The sequence below is a fragment of the Myotis davidii genome, unplaced genomic scaffold (assembly GCF_000327345.1).
Source record: "Myotis davidii unplaced genomic scaffold, ASM32734v1 scaffold151, whole genome shotgun sequence".
In the NCBI taxonomy this organism is placed as follows: Eukaryota; Metazoa; Chordata; class Mammalia; order Chiroptera; family Vespertilionidae; genus Myotis; species Myotis davidii.
The window spans coordinates 1,287,451-1,303,884 of record NW_006285248.1 but is presented as its reverse complement, the minus strand read 5'-3'; the positions used below and the strand labels follow the sequence as shown (position 1 = coordinate 1,303,884).

Genomic DNA, 16,434 nt, shown 5'->3' with positions numbered 1-16,434 from the left:
ACGAGGGGAATGCGGGGGGGGGGGGATTGGGGGGGGCAGGGGGTGGGAACTGGGTGGAGGGGAGCTATGGGGGGGAAAAGAGGAACAACTGTAATAATCTGAACAATAAAGATTTAATTTAAAAAAATAATACGTAACCTATGGAGGATTCAAACTCTAATGATGAGCTACAGTGTATTAAAATTTCTGTTACTAATATAAACCCTTGATTTCTATGATTTGTAAATAGGTTTGAAGGCAAATACCTGTGCATGATGGATATTGAAAAGAATTCTTAGAGGTTTCAAGTATAAAATGAGCTTGTAATTGGTATTGAAAGTATGGACAATGAATGAGAATTAGATTTTAGATATTCTTGAGGTTAGGTCTTATTCCTTAAATTTGTATATAAATAATGTTTAAAATGGCTTCTACTCATTCTTGTTATTAGCTTTATTATAGTGAAATTGAAATTCAGAATGTGATTTTTGCCCATAACACAAGGAATTAAAACATTCCTTATTGCCTAATTAAGAAACTAATATGTTGACAGCTATAGTTTAAGTATGTTTGTAGTACAAGAAGTATACAACATGTGAAAATACTTTCTTGGTATTCTTGGATTTTAAAAGTAAATTGTAAGTGAAGAGCACTATTTAATATATTTTGTTGCTTAGTTGTTATTTTCCTATTTTCCAAGGAACGTGTTCAAAAAAGTTTTCCTCATCCAATTGATAAGTGGGCAATAGCTGATGCCCAGTCAGCTATTGAAAAAAGGAAGCGAAGAAACCCTTTATCTCTCCCAGTAGAAAAAATTCATCCTTTATTAAAGGTAAAGCTGAAATACTGTCTCTTTTTTTTTTCTTTGCCTTTTAAAAGCAAAATAAAACGTCTACTTTTCAAACACTAAGAATAACATATTTTAGGGAATAAAGTCAACTGAAAAGTAAAAAAGTAATTCTTTTTCATTTAAATTTCTCCAGGAGTTCATGTCATGGGGGGTGAGGAGGATGATATGATAAGAGAAATGTATAAGTTGGGCAACATGATTTAAAGTAATTTCAACAGTAATACTCAAGCAAATTGAAAGAACTAAGAAAGTTGTAGCTGTGGATTTTGTTCATCTCAGAAATCAGTAGAGCCTCAAAGAGAATTTATAACCCTTCTTTCTTGTTGGTTTGACCTGAATGTCCCTATAAATCCTTCAGGTCTTAGTCCTTCACATCGTTGGATGGTAGGGTCCTCTGTGAGACTGTCATTGGGCTGTGTGTACTCTTTGAACAAACATTCCCTAAAGATCACCTAGTCATCCAGTCTTACTTATTTAAATCACTCCGTCAGCTGAGTCTCACCAGAGCTCATAGAAAGAGGAACTGCAGCAAACTAATAATGCTATTTCTATTTTAATACAATGAAGAAACTATTGTTTAACTCTTACATCAAAAATATAGATATTATAAAAATTAAAATCTTAACACTTTGATATCAATAATTTTGTGCATACTATAATACAAGCAAAATGTTAATCCTTGCATGCATGATCTAAGTTTTATTACTGAGCTAAGTTATTATCATTATCCCCAGTTTGTAGATGAGGTAATTGAGGCAGAAAATGATTAAGTAACTTATAATCCAACTTCACAGGGCTATAAGTAAGAGTTAGGAAATCCAGGTCTACTTGATCTGTCCAGGATTTAAGGCTAAACACTTAGGTGATGTTTAAGAGCGTCAAAAGGTTATATTTTATATTCACATTGTTTGAATAGGATTATCTGCCTATGTCTTTAACTAAATAGTCTGAGGTAATAAGTGCAAGTTATATAAAATTACTAAACTAGTAGTAATTGCCTACTTTATAATTATCTTTTCATGATTTTTATCATGTATATGTTGAATTACATTCTAAGAGAAATAACAAGTTGAGATATGTGTATGCTGTATTAATAATCCTGAATTTTGGGTTTTATGGTCTAATAATGGATCTTTCAACTTATTAATATACCCTTGCCACTATAAACATTTAATCGTTTTTACATATCCTGTCCCCAACTCATTAGTAAACTTATTTCAAAGTTGGCTTTTCCACCCCTTAATTGAATTGTTTAGAAAATATAATTTGTTTTCCTATAGGAACTGGTAAACTCCACAAAGCTCATGCTCTCTTTGAAGTCTAATAATAGTGCTATTTAACATGCTGTTAATAACCACTATTGCTCAGTAGGACATAGCATGAACTGTTTTCCATGTAAACAGTTCAGATACCAGGGTTTTGGAAAGCCCAGGTTCCTTTGGAAAGGATAGAGGTACAAGGCTAATAGATATTCATTCACATATACCAATAATATATTAACTCTTGTTCTATATAGAGAAAAAAACCTCTTTTGTCATAGTTAATTCCAGGTATTCTGAATTAGGTTACAACGAGCGTATCCCATTTCCCCAAATTTGGGCTTCCCTTCTTAGATTATGGATTATCTATTTAGTAATCTGTACTTCTTAAGCATTTTACATGATGATAGGTTATTTGGTCTTATCTTTTCTTAGCTCATATTTTCAAGTAGCAATTAATATATTATACATAAATGAGCCACTTAAAATTAAATGTTGTTAATAATCACAGGCCTTAGTAAAAGGTAAGCTAAATTGTATGCATGTTTTAAATCAGTATCAAAGTTATAGTATATGATTTTTAAACATGCTTTTCTTTTAATTTTTCAGGAGGTCCTAGGTTATAAAATTGACCACCAGGTTTCTGTTTACATAGTAGCAGTATTAGAATACATTTCTGCAGACATTTTAAAGCTGGTGGGGAATTATGTACGAAATATACAGCATTATGAAATTACAAAACAAGATATAAAAGTAGCAATGTGTGCTGATAAGGTAGGATACTGATCTTCTCTGTTTTGTTCTTAAATATTTATGTGACTTACTGAATGCTATTTAGTCAGAATAAAATTGTATATCTTGTGTTAAGGTATATTTAAAGTAATCTAATGGCAAGTACTGAAGATATCACTTTAAGAAAATAGAGTATTATATATAGTATTAAAATGTGTTTAAACATGTCATACAGTTTTTCTTTTATGTGTTGCTTCAAGTCGAGTTAATAATAATCTCCTACTAGTGATATCTTAAAATTTTATTTGTATTAGAAGATTTTTGAAAATGTGAAAATACTAAACTCTTAAGAGTTTTATTTTAATACCTAGCTTTCTTTAGATACTATTTGTATGATTTTACTCTAATAAGAGCAAACATTTTTTAAAGTTAAGCATATATGTGATTCATCTCATTTAGTCCTTATGATACTGTTATACAATAGATGCTCTTATCTTATTGTATAAAATGGATACTGAAGATCATAAAGAATTTGGTCCAGAATATTTCAAGAAGTTTCAAAGCCTAGACTTGAACTCCAGATCTCACTCTAAAGTTCTTAGTCATTGCACTATACTACCCCAGAATTTTCATTTTATAAAAATGACTTTGTGGAAAAGAAAATATTTTCTGATGAAGCATTTCATTCCATTTTTTCTTACTATATTGTTATTGACTTGGCATATTATTTCTGATTACTAAATCCATTTACTTTTATTTTAGTGTTTATTTGTTTTTTTAGAATGTGAATGTATAGAGTAAAATTCACCTGATCTGATGAAGGATTTCAAAGGTTTTTTATTTTTAAATGAATAAATATTTGGTTTTCAAGTATTTACTTTTTAATTAACATAAAATATTTGATACTTTTAAATGAACCATACAAATATTTTTGAGTATATCCTACGTGCTCATACAGGGAGGAGATGCAAGAGAAGTATAAAACAAGGTTTCAGAGTTGATACTTACATTTGTGAAACAAGCAGAAAGTCACCCAAGAGAAGATGGTATTTGATTGTGTTATGGGGATAATGATGTAGAAGTTCACGGAAGGGGAAAGATGAGGTTCAGCAAGAGTTATAATGGTAGACTTCTTAGAAAAAACAGAACTTATTTTGATCAATATCCAACAAATGTAGGCAAAGAAGGCTATAAGAATTATTTGAATATGAGGTGGTGAGCCCTAGCCAGTTTGGCTCAGTGGATAGAGTGTCAGCCTGCGGACTGAAGTGTCCCGGGTTCAATTCTGGTCGAGGGCATATGCCTGGGTTGCGGGCTCGATCCCCGGGCGGGGGCATGCAGGAGGCAGCCCATCAGTGGTTCTCTCTCAACATTGATGTTTCTGTCTCTCTCTCCCTCTCCCTTCCTCTCTGAAATCAATAAAAATATATTAAAAAAGAAAAATGAGGTGGTGAGGCCCTGAAATGAAGTGGTGATGGCAAGTATATGAAACAAGAAAACTAAGTCAGAGAGAAATCCAAGATAGGATTTGAGAACAAATTAAAAATAATAGATTAATAAGAGAGACAGACAGAAACTAGTATTACTAGAAAACTTGGGGGAGTCAGTTTGTGATACCAGATGGTAAATTCTTATTAGAGAAATTGAGTTGAGGTGGTAGCAGTTTTTCCAAGAAAAGATAATTGTGTTTGCTTTTTGTCATTTAAGAACTGTCTTTAAGGAATCATTTAGACTGTTTAACTTCAAATTTGACTATAGATTCATATTTTATTATGCTTTTAAAAATCTCTTTGACCATGTAGGTGTTGATGGATATGTTTCATCAAGATGTGGAAGATATAAATATATTATCTTTAACTGATGAAGAACCTTCCACCTCAGGGGAGCAGACTTACTATGATTTGGTAAAGGCATTTATGGCAGAAATTCGGCAATACATAAGGGAACTGAACTTAATTATAAAAGTTTTTAGAGAGCCCTTTGTCTCCAATTCAAAATTGTTTTCAGCTAATGTAAGTATCATTATGTATATCATTGCATGTGTTAATTTTACATGACGAATGAAATTTGAATTTTTATAGTTCATGATTGCTAACTTGTCAAACATTTTTAAGTTGTGGGATTTAATTCACAGTGACTATAATCACAGAGTTGCTACAACCATGACAATAAATTTAACATTATAAATTGAAAACTAGACTGATTATATAAGTAGAAATGAATTCACAGAATCTTTAATGTACTTCAAAGAAAAAACCTCTTATTTAAGCAGATTTTTTTTGTTTGTTTAATTTAACACATTTGAGTCATTCAACCAGCACTTTTATCAGTGCTGCATATGTTAAGTGCCATACTTAGCAATGAGGATTCAAAGATGAATAAGGAAAAAATTCTTAACTCAAGTTTAATCTAGTTAAGACAGAGAATATAAACTTAAAATTAAATTGCAATACAATGTGGTAATTACCATAATGTATATATATAAAAGGCTGATATGCTAAGTGTCCCTTCTTTCATCCAACTGGTCACTATGACGCTCACTGACCACCAGAGGGCAGATGCTCACATAGGGGCTCCTGAGCTGTAGTGACTTGGCAGCGGCAGTTCTCGGGTGACGCACCCTGAAACCAGAGAGGAGGGAACCAATTCCTCACGGGTTGTACGATTCCACCTTCAGCTGTGGGTTATGTTGTTGCTGGGGCACTGTCACCCTGATTCTGGTTTACTGCACACTTGTGTTTGCGTTCCATACCCTGTATGACAGCAACTTTGCAGAGTGCCCTCTTGCACTCTGGGACCCCTCGGGGGATGTCAGAGAGGCAGTTTTAGCTAATCCCTGCAGGCCAGGCCGAGGGACCCCACCTGCCGGAGGGACCCCCCACTCACTCTGTAGACGCCTTTTGAGCCACAGTGCCACCCCAGCGGTGGCCAGCTGGGGAGGGACCGTGGGAGATTGGCTCTAGGACTTGTCCGGCTCATCTCGCCCAGTCCTACCCTGCCAGCCACCTTCTAATTAATTTCCTTTCAATGTGCACGAATTTGTGCACTGGGCCACTAATAGAAGTATAACAACAGAATTTTGGAGAAGAGCACAAAGGAGGGAGCCAATAACATTAAAAATTAGAGACTAGGTTACCAGCAGGGGAGCAGTTAGGGGCAATCAGGTAGGCTGGCAGAGGTGGTTAGGGAAGATTAGGTAGGCAGGCAGGCAAGCAGTTAGGAGCCAGTGGTCCCAGATTGCCCACAGGGATCGGGCCTAAACCAGCAGTTGGACATACCCCAAGGGGTTCCAGATTGGAGAGGGTGCAGGCCAGGCTGAGGGACCTCCCCATTTCCACCTCCCCACCCCCCCCCGAGCATGAATTTCATGCCCCAGGCCCCTAGTCTTACAATAATAATCAAACCAATCTCATAGAGTCCTAGGGAATACTGAGTGAGAACAGTTGAGATTGCCTAGAGTTTCATTTTAGTAATTCCTAGAACTGAAGCCACATTGCTGTTGATGACTGATGAAGAAGCAGTGTGCTCACTACAGAGGCTGAGACTGGGGCTCAAGTTATGGCAATGAGTAAACATTAAAAAACAAAGGAGTAAATTATGAGTTGTACAAATCTATATATAGTAAAAACCATTGAATTGTCTTAAATGCATGGTATATAAATTATATTTTAATAAAGCTGTTTAAAAAATGTAAGATTTCTTAGGATACAAAAGTCAAGAACTATAAAATTAAAAATGAATTTTGGACTTTGTTAAAATTAAAACCTTTTTCTTTTCCAAATACATTTTCTGAAAAATAAAAAGGTAAGCCACAGATTGGTAAAACCTATTTGAAATACATATATCTAACAAAGGACTTGTATCCAGAATATAAAAAACTTCTACAATTTAATAATTTAAAAAAAGCCTGATATTTTTAAGTGGGCAAAAATATTGAACACTTTATAAAAGAAGATAGACCAATGACCAAAAAGGATATAAAAAAATGCTCATCCTCAATAGTCATCAAGGAAATGCAAATTAAGACCACAATGAGATACTACTATACACTCATTAGAAAGGCTAAAATTAAAAAGACTGCCAATACCAAATGTGGAAAAGAATGTGGAGCAACTGCTTATGAGAATATAAAATTCCCACATTGCTTGTGAGAATGTAATCCAGTGTAAATACTTAGGAAAAGAGTTTGGCAGTTTTGTATCACATTAGACATAAACTAGCCATTCTACCTAGAAATTCCATTCCTAGGTCTTTACTCAGATGACATTAAAACATGTCCGTACAAAACTTGTTCATGAATGTTCAAAGCAGCTTATTTATAATAGTCCCAAACTGGAAACAACTCAAATATCCATCAACAAGTGAATGGGTATACAAATACAAAAGACTACTTATAATTCTATTTGTTCAATATTCTAGGAAGACACTTGTAGTCTATAGTGACAGAAAGCAGATCACTGATTTCTTGGGGGAGTAGTAGTGATTAAAGGGGGTGGGGCACAAGGAAACTTCCCTATGGTAATGAAAGTGTTTTGTATCTTGATTATGGTTATAGTTCTAGTGAAGAACAAAATCTCATCAGGAAGTAAATTTAAATAGGTATATCTTACTGGATATGTATCATGCCTCAAAGTTGATTTGACAAAAAAGTATAGTCACTGATAAAGTTAATCAAATACAAAAATAGTAATTGAATAAATGCAAATTAGTACTTGTTTTTCAATTATCTAAGCAATTTTCTAAAAATTAAGATTGATAATATTCAGTGTTGTAAGAGTTTGGCAAAACTGTTACTCCCATACACTACTGATGGAAAGGTAAACTAGTGGACTCTTAAAGAAAATATCCATAGATATTTTAAATACAAACCCGATAACAGAAGTCTTTATCCAGGAATCTATCCTACAGAAAATCTTATGGAAATTACAGAGTGTTATATTGAGTATTCTTATATGCATATCTATTTGTAATATAAGATAATAGAAGTGTAGAATGATAAGTGAAGTAAAAGGGTGCTACATGGATTCATATAGATTCTTTGTCATTACGAGTAGAACAAGAGCCTATGGGCATGCCTTAAGAAAGCCCAAGTTAGAGAAGAGCTGAGGCAGATAGGAAGCTGGAATAAAGCACTTCTGCTATTTACCAAAGTATGGTGGTTGTCTTGAGGAAAAAGCACTGTTTGAGTTGCAAACTGAATTAGCTGCCTTTTTCATGAAACACAACTTTGATGAAGGAATTATTGGCAAACTGGTTATTCAGATGTATATCTGGCAGACATTTGCAAAAATGAATCAAGTGGGGAGAAAAAAATGAATAAAGCATACCTGTTACTTCAAGGAAAATAACTGGCAGTGTTTGTTGACAGTGATAAAATTTGAACTTTCTAGCTAATTAGAGTTTTGGAAAATTTGTATCCACTCCCATGATCTGTAATAATGCTAATGGATTTGGTCTTTTAATATTGTATAGTGAAAATATGTTAATGTTTGGAAAATCTGCAGAACTCAATGGACTCATATTTTCCAAGTGACCAAATTCATAATGCTACAGAATCACACATGGGTAAAAGATCCATTCAGAGTTCAAAATAGGCCAATGAATTTTAATGTAACAGTACAGAATTGATATAGTTTCAGATTCTACATCGAAACTAACTTAAGAAACTGCTATTTATTGAATTTTGTGTAATATCATAAAATGATATTTATTCCATTCATATGAAATGTCCAGAACAGGCAAATCCATAAAGACAGAAAGTAGATTAGGATTGCCATTAACTGGGAGGAAGAAAAGCCTGGAGAGTGCTGCTAATAGATACAAGCTTTCTTCTGGGGGTGATGAAGATGTTTTGGAATTGGTAATGGGGATAATTGAACAGCTCTGTGAATATATGAAAACTGTTGAAGTATCCTTTTAAAAGGTTGAATTTTATGGTATATAATTTATATCTCAAAGAAACTATACAGAAAAAGAAAACGATAGCCATAATTATTTGAATAAACTATTAAAATACTCCTTTTTTTCCTACTACATATCTGTGTAAAGCAAGATATTCTCCATATGCTTTAAACAAAACAGTGTACCACAACAGATTGAATGTGGAAAATATATATGTAAATTCAGTCATCATCTATTAGGCTAGATGTTAGAGATTTGGCAGAAACATAAAACAATGCCATTCTTCTCAGGTAAATTTTTTGTTTGTATTGGAAAAATATAGTTTTCATAAAAATGCTATTGTAATTTTTAAATGTTTTTAGATTTCTGTGGTTTTAATTTCTAATATAGTAAATATTAATAGGTATAATTATAAAAAAAGGCCCTTTGGAGTATTTAATAATTTTTAAGAGTGTAAATGTATTCTGAGACCAAAATGTTTGAGAACCACTGACCTAGAGAAAGAAATGCATTTGCAAATTGTACATTATTGCAAAAGGAATTCTTGCATTATCTTTTAAATTTGTAAGTTGTTAAAATTTCTCACTGTATATACCATGTTTAAATTTTGTGATTTTAAAATGATTTATTGGCTCAAAACTTGTTTTTTATTATACAACCTGAGTGTTATTTTCTTCCCAACAGGATATAGAAAATATATTTAGTCGTATAGTAGATATACATGAACTTAGTGTAAAGTTACTGGGCCATATAGAAGATACTGTAGAAATGACGGATGAAGGCAGTCCCCATCCACTAGTAGGAAGCTGTTTTGAAGACTTAGCAGAGGTAAGTACTTTAATTATACATCAAAACAAAACTGCATAAAAGTCCTGCTTTGCAATGAATTTGGAATCTTAATTATTGTCTCCAGCTAGGGTCATAGATATTAACTGCTGTCTACTCTGCTTTATTGCCCCTTCAGAGGGTCATTGTTAACATTTGTTTCTCTTATGGAACCCAGAAAAAGTAGTCTGTTGTTCATTAAAAAAAGGCAGATCCCATAGCGGGGAGGCATTTACAGCTGACACTCAATTGTCTATCTTACCACAGCAAGGATAAGAAAAGTTGATGAAGGCCTCATCAGTGAAGAGGCCATAGAATTTGGCCTCTGTATTGCGTCCATCTAAACTCTGCTACTTACTAGTTTTATGTAACCATGGGCAATTTATTTCACATCTCTAAACCTCTATATCTATATTTGTAAAACAAGGATAATAATAGAACTCTGGATTTTTGTGACGAATAAAATAACCTACCTAAAATATTTAGCTAACCATCTCCACACAGTAAGCTAATCAATATATGACAATCACACATTATTATTTAGAGTAGGAGTGGTGAAATGATTCAGATATCATGGGGTTAGAAAAATGATTAGTCTCCTTGGATATTTCAAATGCTGAAATATATGTTAGTCCTAATAAGTTAGCATTGATATTCATTCTGAGATTTCTAGCTCTTGCTTTGTTCTCACTTTAAAATCTATACATTTTATTATAACACGGCGTTATAAAACAAAAAATTTAAAATTTTTAGGCAAAAACAAGATTAGAAATGGAATAGACATTCAGGGAGTGAGCTCCGATAGCTGCGTGTTGAGCTCTTAAGAATAATGACTCAATGTGTTCCATGGAAGTGGGCAAGGCTTCTTGCTTTGAGGCCCTGGTTGTAATAGGATACTGGGGAAATCTGCCAACCTGATGCTTATAAGGATTTATAGGAAGTTGTGGATCTAATGTGAGGAGACAGAAACACTACTTTATAACAAATGTACTTTAAAACCTAACAGAGTATCCCACAATAATCAGCCAATATGATTACAGAGCCTGAGACCTTTTTGAAAAGTCATTTTAAGAGCAGATTCTGGTCTGAATGAGTGATCATATAGGAATGGGAGAGAAAAAAGGAAACCAAAAATTTAAAGCCCCCGCCCAAGAAGTCTGTAATACAAAATTCTAAACTACAAGACAAAGTCGAATGCTTGGAGTGATATCTAACAAAATCAACAATTACAAAATGAATTCATTCCAGATTAATTTAATTTTGTACAATAGATTACAAAGAATTTAAAGGAAGTTTAGGATGCTCAACTAGATAAATAAAAGTATATGATCCATATATAAAAAAGACATTGTGAAACAAAACAGGCAGGAAGGAAACAAGAACAAGTAGGTATGAAAAGATATTGGGAATTAAATATACATGCAGTGCAATAAAAACTCATAGTGTAGTATAGTGTTTACCAGATCTAGTTCAAGGATGAAATTAATGAATTTAGGAATTCACTAAGAATGTGACACACAGAGACCAAGATAAGAATATAAAAGGCTAGTTAAGAGTAATTAAGGGTACATTGAAAGGCTTCAATATACATCTAATAGGTATTTCAGACAAATTTGAAGAGATAAAAACTGAAAATTTTCCAGAAATGAAGATACAAGTTCCCAGATTAAAAATGAATTCTAAATATTGGACAGGATAAATTTTTTAAAAACCACAGCCAAAAGCATTGTAGTGAAAAATAGAATATGTTATGAACTGTGAGAAGCAAAAAAGGGAAACTACACTGAGAATGAGAGGAGGTTTTAACAAGAGGCTAGCAATCAGTTGTGTGAGATCTTCAAAATACTAAGGGAAAATAGTGTTTTCTGCCCAACTAAACCTTTAGTCAAGAGTTAGTACATAACTATGTTTGGTGTCAAGTGGTTACTTGAAATATTGGGAGACCAGTTTGTAAAGTATATGATTGTCTAACCACTATGCTATACACCTGAAATTAATACAAAATAATATTGAATGTAAACTGTAATTGAAAAATAAAATTTAAAAAAGAGTAAGCACAAAGATTAAAATAGTAAAGCTAGCAAAAGCAAATGAGATTTTCATGACCTTGGAATAGGCAAAGATTTTTTAAACAGGATACAAAAACAGTAACCATAAAAGAAAAGATTGATAAACCAGACTACATTAAATATAAGAACACCTGTTCATCAATAGACAAAATTAAAAGAGTGAAAAGGCAAGCTATAGACTGGGAGACAATATCGTAATATCTATAGCCAATGAAAGACTCATATCCAGAGTATGTAAAGAACTCCTACAAATCAATAACTAAAAGATAGGCAACTTAGGTTTTTGCAGAAATAGATAAAAGACCTGACAAAAGACCTGAACAAGTACTTCCTACAAGAACAAAAGGTGCTCAACATCATTATCAAGGAAATGCAACTTAAAGCCATGGAACAGTTGTAACTCTACATTGCTGGTGGAGGGGGTGTAAATTCTGCAGCTACTTTGGAAAACTGTTTAACATATCTACTGAAGCTAAGACTACAATGCACTCTATGATCCAACAGTTTCACTCCTGGGCGTATAGAAAAAGAAAAGAATGCCTGTATTTACCAAAGGCATGTTCAACAATGTTTGTAACAGGTTTATTCATAATGGATAATCTGTGATATATTCACACAGTGAAATGCTATAGGGTAATAATAAAAGAATGAACTGTTTTTTTAAAGGCAACAATGTTGCACAAAATAAGACTCAAAATCCTATAATTGCATTTGTAGGAAGTTCTTTAAAATATATAAACAGATCTTTGGGAATAGCAGTTGTTGTACAAGTTTTCCTTATCTGAGTGTTGATTATACAGATGATTGCATAAACATATAAAAATTCATCAAACTGTGGACTTTATGTAAATTATACCTCAATTTAACAAGCAATTCAGAGGGGGCGGAAAGTGAGAAACAAATAAAAACAGACACGGGGGAGAGGTCAATGGGGTGGGAGGGAGGAGACTCATGTAATACTTTAAACAATAAAGAAATTAAAAACAAAAACAGCAGACATTGACAAGAGAGTTTCCTCCCCAAAGGCCCTCAGTATAAGAAGCATTGAACGATGTTCTTCAGCAAGAAGGAGAGTTCTACTCAGGGCAGTCAAGGAATACAAGAACTAAAGTTGGTAATTTTGATAAACTTCTGAATATTTTAAAAACCAAACTTTTGTGTGTGTGTGTTTAAAAGGAAAGGTTAAACTTCTAAGCACCAGTAATAATTTATACAGTGTGTAAAGTGGGCTTGTATTTAGAAAGACAGAAAAATTGAACAACTATAAACTCTCTTTGAAATTTAGAAAAATTAAAGATAACAAACTATATTTTATATTGAAAACATTTAGGAGAATTACCAAAAAAATAGAAATACTGCCTATAGGTTACAATGAACAAATGGGGGCAGGCGGAGAATTATAGTTGTCCATATAGAGAGAAACAAAATTCTTATTTAGTTCATGTCATACACAAAAAGTTATCAATAGATTTAAAATCTAAAAATGAAAAACAAAACTTTAGAAGTTCAGAAGAAAATATAGAACATATTTATGATGTTGAGATTGGAAGGGTTTCTTTCACATAGAAAGTGAAAACCATTAAAGAAGAGATTTAAAAGTTTAAAACTTGTGCCAACTTACACCATACACAAAAATAAATTCAAAATGGGCAAAGGACCTACATAGACACTTTTCGAAAGAGGACATACGGAAGGCCAAAAAACATGTGGAAACATGCTCAAAGTCGAGAGATTCAAATCAAAACAACAATGAGGTACCATTTCACACCTGTCAGAATGGCTATCATCAATAAATCAACAAACAACAAGTGCTGGAGAGGATGCGGAGAAAAGGAACCCTCTTGCACTGCTGGTGGGAATGCAGACTCGTACAGCCATTGTGGAGAACAGTATGGTGATTCCTCAAAAAATTAAAAATGGAACTCCCATTTGACCCAGTCATCCCACTTCTTGAAATGTATCCCAAGAAAGCAGAAACACCAATCAGAAAGGATATATGTACCCCTATGTTCATAGCAGCACAATTTATAATAGCTAAGATTTGGAAATAGCCTAAGTGCCCATCAGCAAACGAGTGGATTAAAATACTGTGGTACATCTACACATGGAATTTTACGCTGCTGTAAAAAAGAAGGAATTCTTACCATTTGCAACAGCATGGATAGAACTAGAGAGCATTATGCTAAGCGAAATAAGCCAGTCAGAGAAAGATAAATATCACATGATCTCACTCATTTGTGGAATATAATGAACAATATAAACTGATGAACAAAAGTAGATCCAGAGACATAGAAGCATCGAACAGACTGTACAACCTATGAGGGAAGGCGGTGGGGTGAGGGGGGTAAGAGATCAACCAAAGGACCAAAGGACTTGTTTGCATGCATGTGAGTAAAACCAATGGACGCAGACAGTAGAAGAGTGAGGGGGCTTATGCTTGGGGGAGGGGGTGGTAGGGGAGAGGTCAATGGGGGAAAAAAGGAGATTCATGTAATACTTTAAACAATAAAGAATAAAATAAATAAATAAATAACTTCTGCCTTAGCCAGTTTGTCTCAGTGGATAGAGCATCGTCCTGGGGACTGAAGGGTCCCAGGTTCGATTCCAATCAGGGGCACATGCCCGAGTTGTGGTCTCGATTCACAGTAGGGGCCATGCAGGAGGCATCCTATCAGTGATTCTCTCTCCCTCTCCCTTCCTTTCTGAAATTAATAAAAAAATATATTTTAAAGAAAGTTTAAAACTGTTCAAAAAATGATACTCTAAAGTTATGAGGAACACGAAAGAGTAAGGTTGAAATCTTTACCTTACACCATATACAAACATAACCTCAAAATAGATCCAAGTCCTAAAGTAGGAGCTAAAATTATAAAGCTCTTAGAAGAAAACATGGCTAAGTCTTCATAACTTTGGCCTTGGCAAAGGATTCTTAGGTATATGACACCAAACCCATGAGCTGCACAAGAAAAAATAAGTAATTTGGACTTAAAAATGTTTGTACTTAAAAGGACACCATCAAGAGTGAAAAGATAGCACACAAAATGGGAGAAAATGTTTACAAATTATATATCTGATAAAGATCTAGTATTCAGTGTATATAAAGAACTCTTATAAAAAGACATCCCAACTTTAAAATGGGCAAAGGATTTCAATAGGATTTTATCCAAAGAAAATATGCAATAGCAATAAGCACATGAAAATATGCTTAACATCATTAGTCATTAGTGAAATGCAAAATAAAACCATTATAAAGTACCAATTCACACTCATTAAGATGGCTATAATTTTTTTTTAAAGGAAAATAAGTGTTGGTGAGGATGTAGAGAAATTGGAACCCTTATACTTGCTGGTTGGAATGTAAAATGGTACAATTTTACATAATCCAGGAGATCAGTTATACCTATAGTCTTTTGTTTAAATCTGCAGTATTATAAAATATTGCTTTTCTGAGCTAGATGGTGAAGATAGCAATGTTAGGTTGTTCTCTGTACTTTTCTGTACATTTAGAATATTCTAACACAGCGGTTCTCAACCTGTGGGTCGCGACCCCTTTGTGGGTCGAACGACCCATTCACAGGGGTCACCTAAGACCATTGGAAAACATATATAATTACATATTGTTTTTGTGATTAATCACTATGCTTTAATTATGTTCAATTTGTAACAATGAAATTGGGGGTCACCACAACATGAGGAACTGTATTAAAGGGTTGCAGCATTAGGAAGGTTGAGAACCACTGTTCTAACAGATAATACATAGTTATGTATATTATTAAAATATTTATGAATTTTGTAAGTTTTGCATTTAAACCAGAAAACTAATCATAAAGTCATCTATTAATTTACACATGGGTCCTTAGAAGTGCTTGCCATTCTATAAATTTATCCTTAAGAATAAACCTATGTGATTAGAGCTTGGATTCCCAGTTAGTTTTCAATTTTTTTTTCTCTTAATATTAGCTACTTTAGAATGATAATACTAGGTACTGTTTGTTTAGTGCTTATTACATGCATACCCAATTGCAAGCATTTGCATATGATATTTAATTCTTAAAACAACCCCTTGAAGTAGGTATTACCTACATTTTCCAATGAGGAAGCTGGCTTAGAGAGAAGTAGTTTGTCAAAGGTCACACAGCTAAAAAGTAGTGCAATAAAAATTGGAACTCTATGACTCTAAAGACATGCTTGTAAGCCACTACACTGTGTAGCCTTTTCTTTATGTATATAGTTCTTATAAAAATTTTCTAAATAAAGTGTATTGAAAGGGGAAGAGGGCAAACATTATCTGCTGTAGATGATGTCTAGAGTTCAAGATACACAATTTAGAAGCATCTGATCACATTTTTTTCTCTCTCCCATCGACTTAATTCATACCTGACTCCTTTCTGTTGTTATTATTGAAACTTTCCATTCCAGTAAAATCTACAATGAGCTGGACTGTAATTTCCAGTGTTATATTACTATAGAAATTTTTAGTGGGAAAACAATTGAAAGTATTGAAATTGGGAAATGAACTAGGAGCCAGCTCAAGAATTCAGATGACTTGGAATTTTGTATACCATACTGCATTTCACAAAGAACAGAACTGAAGTCTTCTGATTCCTGATCTTGTGTTGTTGTTATTCAGTCTTTCCTTAAAAAAAGAATGTGATAACATTAAGGCTAATTAATACATAAACATCATTTTTTTTGGTCTTTTCTTTTTGCTGCACGCCTCCACTAGATGTCCCCTTCCACTTTCTAGAATTACCCTTCATAGAAAGCTCTTGCTAGAATCTAGAGCACCTCTTTTGTAATTTTGTTTTTTTACCTAGAA

General features: G+C 33.5%; 1 protein-coding gene and 1 long non-coding RNA gene across 4 annotated transcripts in view; one reads left to right on the top strand and one right to left on the bottom strand.

The window, feature by feature from the left end:
- LOC107181851 overlaps positions 1-2,004 on the bottom strand; it is a 6,378-nt gene extending 4,374 nt beyond the window's left edge. Inside the window, exons 1-2 of the long non-coding RNA XR_001512568.1 lie at positions 1,991-2,004; positions 585-587 (exon numbers count right to left, since the gene is read on the bottom strand). This is a non-coding gene — a long non-coding RNA (uncharacterized LOC107181851). The remainder of the gene's footprint in view (positions 1-584; positions 588-1,990) is intronic.
- Positions 1-16,434, top strand: part of SOS1 (SOS Ras/Rac guanine nucleotide exchange factor 1) — a 79,780-nt gene that overhangs the window by 9,839 nt on the left and 53,507 nt on the right. For all 3 annotated transcript variants that reach the window (XM_015558877.1, XM_015558876.1, XM_015558875.1), the window contains exons 2-5: positions 680-811; positions 2,698-2,862; positions 4,623-4,832; positions 9,406-9,549. In XM_015558877.1, the coding sequence (XP_015414363.1) occupies positions 680-811; positions 2,698-2,862; positions 4,623-4,832; positions 9,406-9,549 (651 nt within the window). The remainder of the gene's footprint in view (positions 1-679; positions 812-2,697; positions 2,863-4,622; positions 4,833-9,405; positions 9,550-16,434) is intronic.